Below are 6000 nucleotides of genomic sequence, written 5' to 3'. Positions count from 1 at the left end.
CATTTTGTTCCTCGGACGGGTGGAAGCTGCACGCAGGGTTGGTTAGTTCAGTTGCTAGCTGCCCGGGGATTCTGCGAGGGAAGAGAACGGGAGGTGGGAGGGAGGGTTAAAGAAATAGGCATATCTATATTTCGGACGCTGCTTCCTGCTCCCCTGCTACTTCCGGGGACCGTTTTAACGCGCCATGTCTGGAGAAGCTCCCGCCGGCGACCAGGTGAGCGACCAGGGCCTTCCGAGCGCAGTGAGGCAGTTGGCGGGGAGCGTGGTTCGAGGAGGGGTGTGACTGGGGCTCGGCTGATTAGGGCGACTGAGGCTCCGGGAAGTGAAAATGGCGGTTTCTAGGGTGATGAGGAATAGGCCATTTCATATTAACATGCGCGTCTTTGTGTTGGGGAGGGTTGTACCTCTTTCTTTCATTTTCGCCCCCGCTCACCTCAATGCATAAATGTGGTGTGGACCTGCTATATTTACTAAACTTTATGCTCCATGATCCCAGTTGCTGTAATTATTTCCAATTAGTATAGTCTCAAAAGGCTTCCGTAGACACCAGCCCGCTGAGTTTTTCTCTCCTGCTAAGGATTCTTTAGATTAAAGTTGATCTTGCTAACTCGAGAGTCACTTTGAATTTCTCTGCACGCAGGGAAGTTAACCATAAATATGTGTAGGATCATGCTTTTAGCATGCACTCCTAGTAACTCTATTTGGAAGCTGAAGTAATATTTCTCCTTTTAAATACAAGAAGGTGGGGAACAAATGTGTGCTAAATTCTAAAATAAAACAACCTAGAGTTTTATGCATTATGCCTTCATAAGGATGGGTTAAAAGGTTTGTAAAATGTGTCATAATGTAAGTTCTGAGCCCTGTGTACTTAATTTTGTATATTAAAATTAAGGTAGATGCTTTTAGAAATCTAAAACTGATGTAACAGACTTGTTAATAAATGCATTAATGTTACATAAATAATGTGTCCTTTATGAAAGACAGTGTATTTTGTGTCTGTAGGGGTTGAACATCCAAGGAAATTATATGCAAAACCCATTAGGGTCCAAACTCATTGGACTGATGATGGAAGCTAGTTTTTTCACAGATATCCCTTGCAGTTACTTCTAAAGCTACATGTTAAAAGATGATACAACTTAAACTGTTCTGCTGAATTATTTTTACTTAATTGTAGGCAGCTTATATGTGTAAACTTAAATATCACTCTTTTTAAAGTAAACATTAAGAAATTAACATTTTACTGTTTTCTGTGGAAAGAGTGAATATCAAGGATGGCTTCCTCTTTCTGGATGTTTTGTATAATTAGTTTTGAAAATCTTACATACTTACAAAGAGATTTTAAAAACAAACTTGTTTGTCTTCTGAGTTCTCATATGTCCATTTAGTTTGGGGAACAAAAAAAGATACAGAGTTGGGAACAATAAAGTAATATGAGGTAGGGATGGGGTGCTGAAACACACATACTGACACTCAACCTGACGTCTAATTTTTTATATGGGAAGTTATATTCTTTGATCTAAGTGCAAAAAACCAGAGAACTAGATATGGTTATGGCATGCCCCATTTCACTTTCAAGGGTGGTAACAGATCCTCTGGGTGGCACACTTCCATTGTATTCTAAAAACAAAGTTCATCTAGTCCAGCTTCTTGTTTCCCACTGAAGCCAGTCAGATGTCTCCAGAAGTTCACAAGCAAAGCCTAAAGGCAAGAGATCCCAGCAACTAATATTTAATGATATTCTTCCCTAGCTTTCACTAGTTACTGAAAGATCAGAAGTAAGAATAGGCCAAGAAATTATTTCTTAGAGTACTGTTTTCTGCATAAAGATTGGAATTATTAAGCTATTATCTGCTGCCCATCTTGCTGTGGTACATTGAATATAAGCCAAAGGCTTGGCCTGATTGTTCCAGCAACAAAACAGTTTGGAGATGTCATGTTCTGCAGACATTTTTTCAAGCTGCAGTTGCCTCATTCATTACACTAGCACTGAAGAAGACCTAGACATCATCTAAAGAACAAGAGACAATTGAGTCCAATAATGCTTTGAATACTTTCCAGTCAGAGAAGTACATAAAGTTGGATATACAGAAACACATTGCTTAGCCTTATGCTTATTTCACTTTAGAGATTAGGGAAATTACCCAAAACAGGAGCTGTTTTTTGTATTATATTCTGAAAATGTTTTAGAATCAATCAGCTGGAGCTCTTTTCTCCTGAGAGAGGCACTTCTCTCCATTATACAGATGTGTTTTACGTCCACTTCATTGTAAGGTGGGCGCAGAACGTTGTGAAAGGTAGCATCTTTATACAGGAAAGAGTTTTTTTACTCTTTGGGAATATGTGTCTTGCTGAATAGAACATTTTCTTTCATTTTCAAATTAAAAAGACATGGAGAACAATTCTAAGCACGATTTTAGAGATTCAGAACTGATAGAATTCAGTGGAATGTATTTGTAATACATATCTGGAGGATTGGAGTTCTAGAGCAGCGTTTCTCAGTGTTGGCAACGTTAAGATGCTGGCTGGGGAATTCTGGGAATTGAAGTCCACACAGCTGCCAAGGTTGAGAAACACTGTTTTAGAGTAATTTATAATGAAGAAAAAGGGAGTCTTAACAGGGTTTTCTATCGTATACATGAATATGGAATCAACATTAGAGATACATCTTCATGTTTAATTCTGTAGCCCAATAACTTTTTTAAAAAGTCAAGTATTTAAATTTATTTTGAAGAAAACATAAATAGTTATTCACTGATTATGTCCAGGTATCTATTGCTGGAGTAGCATTGGTATTGTATTCCTGGATTCACATAGCATTTGATTGAATGGTATTATGAAGATGTGAATAATTGAGAAGCAAGGAAATGAAATTTCAAATTGAGGGTTTCTAAGCTTTCTCAATATGTGTCACTTCCCATGGTGAGTTTAATAATGGCTCACTTAACCAATTTTATGGGGTCACATATGGGTTTATACAAAGTTAAATGTGTTGTGCAAACTTGGAGTAGTCACCATTTCTGGTTAGCATAAACCAAAATACTTAAAACCAAGCAGAAGTGATAGTTGCTTAAGGTTTAGAGGTACACCTTCACTTTAGGCAAGTTAAAGGAGATAAGATGGCTCCATGATACAGTTTTTGAAATGTACAGAATGGCTTAGTGCATTGTTTCTTAAACAATGTTCTGCTCAGACTAGTGTTGAAAATGTTTGAGCTGATCCAAAGATCCAAGAGAAGGTTTTTAATGTGTTTGGTTCTATTCTATTCTGAAAGAAATCCCTTATCTATGAATGAAAAGGAACAGCAGATCTCTCAGGTATCAAATTGAAATAACTGGGGGAAAAATAATTTTAGATGAAATTCATAGAAAATGTAAGATTTTTAAAGGTCTTACTATCTTTCTCTTTAACATATCTTTATGAAAATGTAATTCAATATAAGTAAGATCAAATATTGAAATAGACCAAACACTGACTCTAAGACTTTTTTTAAGAGATCCCAGTCCAGAAAAATGATGAAATCATTAAGGTTTCTAATCAATATAATTAATAAAAGAGAAAATAAATATATTGAAATGATATTTTATTTTTGGACTTCTTTTTTACTTTTTTTCTTAAGGATAGGGTCATAGGTATTACTAAAACTCGGGGCTTAATATGTAAACCAGTTGATATTTTGTAACCTAGTTGGTATCGTAGCTAAGGTAAAAATTGAATTGAAAACGTACATTCCAAACATCAGTTTATATAGGCAGCAGAACTGTTCAATAGCCTTTCTTGTCTTGCCCATATCTTTTCATGGGATAGCCATACATTTCAATTCTGTAATGATAAAACACAAATGGAGTGCATACAGTATAGCAACATGATCCCTGAGCTTTGTCTCCATGACCTAAATGCCTCTTACAGTTTGAATTATATGTGCTAAGAAGTCTAACTGACTTGAAGAATACTAAAGACAAACTGAAAGGTATAAATCCTCTCAATTCCATTTATGTTCTTCTAGCCATCCTGCAGTTTCTATTGTCCTAAAATCTGCACAAGAGGATTCCCCAATTTTTCATTTCATATATATATCTGGGGGAGGGGCACATGGTTCACAAACCAATATTGTTCCATAATCAGATGGACACAATATGATTTAATCTAAAGCTTTAATTTATGCTTAATTTGAAGTAAGTCCTATTTAATTTAGAATGTTTATTTCTGAGTAAATTTGCATGAAATTATGGCATGCCATTTTAGCAATCAGAGCTGAGCTTCTAATCTGCAAGGGTTTTAGAAGCTGTAGTTTGTAGAATTCTAACATATATTCAGAATCTTAGATATTCCTGATTTTTACTAGGATTAGGGTTAGGGTTTGATATATCTCAAAACCTGTAATCAATGCTGTTCTTAAACTATAGTGTTGAAATATACGTGAAACAAATCAAGCTTGATTCTGTAATCAGAATCTTTGTTTTTAATAAGACATATCTATAAAAGATTTTGATTTGCTAAAAAGATCTGCCGTGCTTAACAGCTAAAGTAGAAGAATAATGTATGAAAATACGTTACTGTTGTAATTACTTTAATATTCAAATGGAACATAAACTATTACCATAAAATTTAATATGTTTGTTTTGTCAGAATGGTTATGTTTAGTTCAGGATCCTCTTTGCTTTTCAAATACAGTATTATTTTTAAAAACATTAACTTGCAAGATTGATGTCAGCCTTGTGGGGTAAACCAGATAGGAATCACAACCAGATGGGCTAATTCTACTTTATTGTAAAGCTGCATTGACAGAATCTTGCAAGTCTGCAAGTGCAGTTCTTTCTCCCCATCCATCCCCCTTACAGCCCAAGAAATTAGGGAGGATCTTTTCTGAGCCTCTTGCCCTACTTATCCGCTATGCTGTCTCTTAACTGACTGTTCCCTTGGCAGTGTCTCTTTGCCCAGTCTCCCAAGGTCTTTCCCACATACCATTACACTTCCAGACCTGTGAGCAGCTTTTTGATTCTATCAACCATAGTAGCCTACTAGAGAGTAGTGGTTCCAGTTCATTCTGTTGTGCCATGTCCAAAGGGTTTTCTCCCCCTGGAAGTGAGATTAACCCCATCCCTCTTAACATTCCACAAGTCCCTCAAGACCTGGATATGTGATCAGGCCTGGGGGGCCCAGGGGACTGGGGAGATTTTGTGATGGCTCCCGTACTGCGGTAAACATCTTCTCCTGTTATGTGTGCATTTATAGTTTTGATAGTTGTAATGATTGTTTTATATGTATTTATGGGTTTTGTTAATTGAGTGTTTTATGCCTCCCAGAATCAATTTTTTGTGAGATGGGCAGCTATATAAATATGCTAAATAAATAAATAAATAAATAAATAAATAAATAAGCGGCATTGATGGTGTTGTACTTTCCAGTTCCTAGGCATTGTGAAAAGGATTCCCACAGAATTCCATTCTTCATCCTATTGAACATTGACGTAAAATTTATCAGAGAGGATATGCTTATGATACCTAGGAAGCAGTTGATACCATTGACAATTTTGTTAATTTGGGCTAAATGGGAGAGAGAAGAAGTTAAAATTAAATCCAAGCATGATGGAGTTACTGTTGGTCAACAGAAAAATAGATTTCGTAATGGATGTTCCTACTGTTTTAATTGGCTTACAGTCCTGAAACAGTAGTTTTGCAGCCTAAGTGTACTCCTTGATCCTCAGTTGTCACTAATTTACAGAGCACATTTCCACAATTATGGCTAACCTTTAAAAATGTTTGGAAGTTGCAATTAGTACAAAACAAAGCAGCTAGACTGCTAACTGGTGTCACATGATGCCTGTACTAAAAAGTCTGTACTGGTTCCCAATTTCTTGAGTTCCTTCTCATTTTATTAGGTATAATTTAGGATGTTGCTGTTAAACTCTCTAAATTACTTAGGACCTGACCATCTGAGGGATCCTTTATGAACTTATCTGACCATTAAGCTTCATGGGTGAGGCCCTTTCTCTGTTGTGAA

General features: G+C 36.4%; 1 protein-coding gene across 1 annotated transcript in view; it reads left to right on the top strand.

The window, feature by feature from the left end:
- CSTF3 (cleavage stimulation factor subunit 3) overlaps nt 1-6000 on the top strand; it is a 57109-nt gene continuing 51109 nt past the window's right edge. The window contains exon 1 of the mRNA XM_007426989.4: nt 1-214. Coding sequence (XP_007427051.1) covers nt 185-214 — 30 coding nt within the window. The 5' untranslated portion in view covers nt 1-184. The remainder of the gene's footprint in view (nt 215-6000) is intronic.

This window comes from Python bivittatus, unplaced genomic scaffold (assembly GCF_059951505.1).
Source record: "Python bivittatus isolate LINGU-HERP-01145 unplaced genomic scaffold, Pbiv_v1 ctg000480_np1212, whole genome shotgun sequence".
Classification (NCBI taxonomy): Eukaryota; Metazoa; Chordata; class Lepidosauria; order Squamata; family Pythonidae; genus Python; species Python bivittatus.
This window is presented reverse-complemented; position numbering and strand designations above follow the sequence as displayed.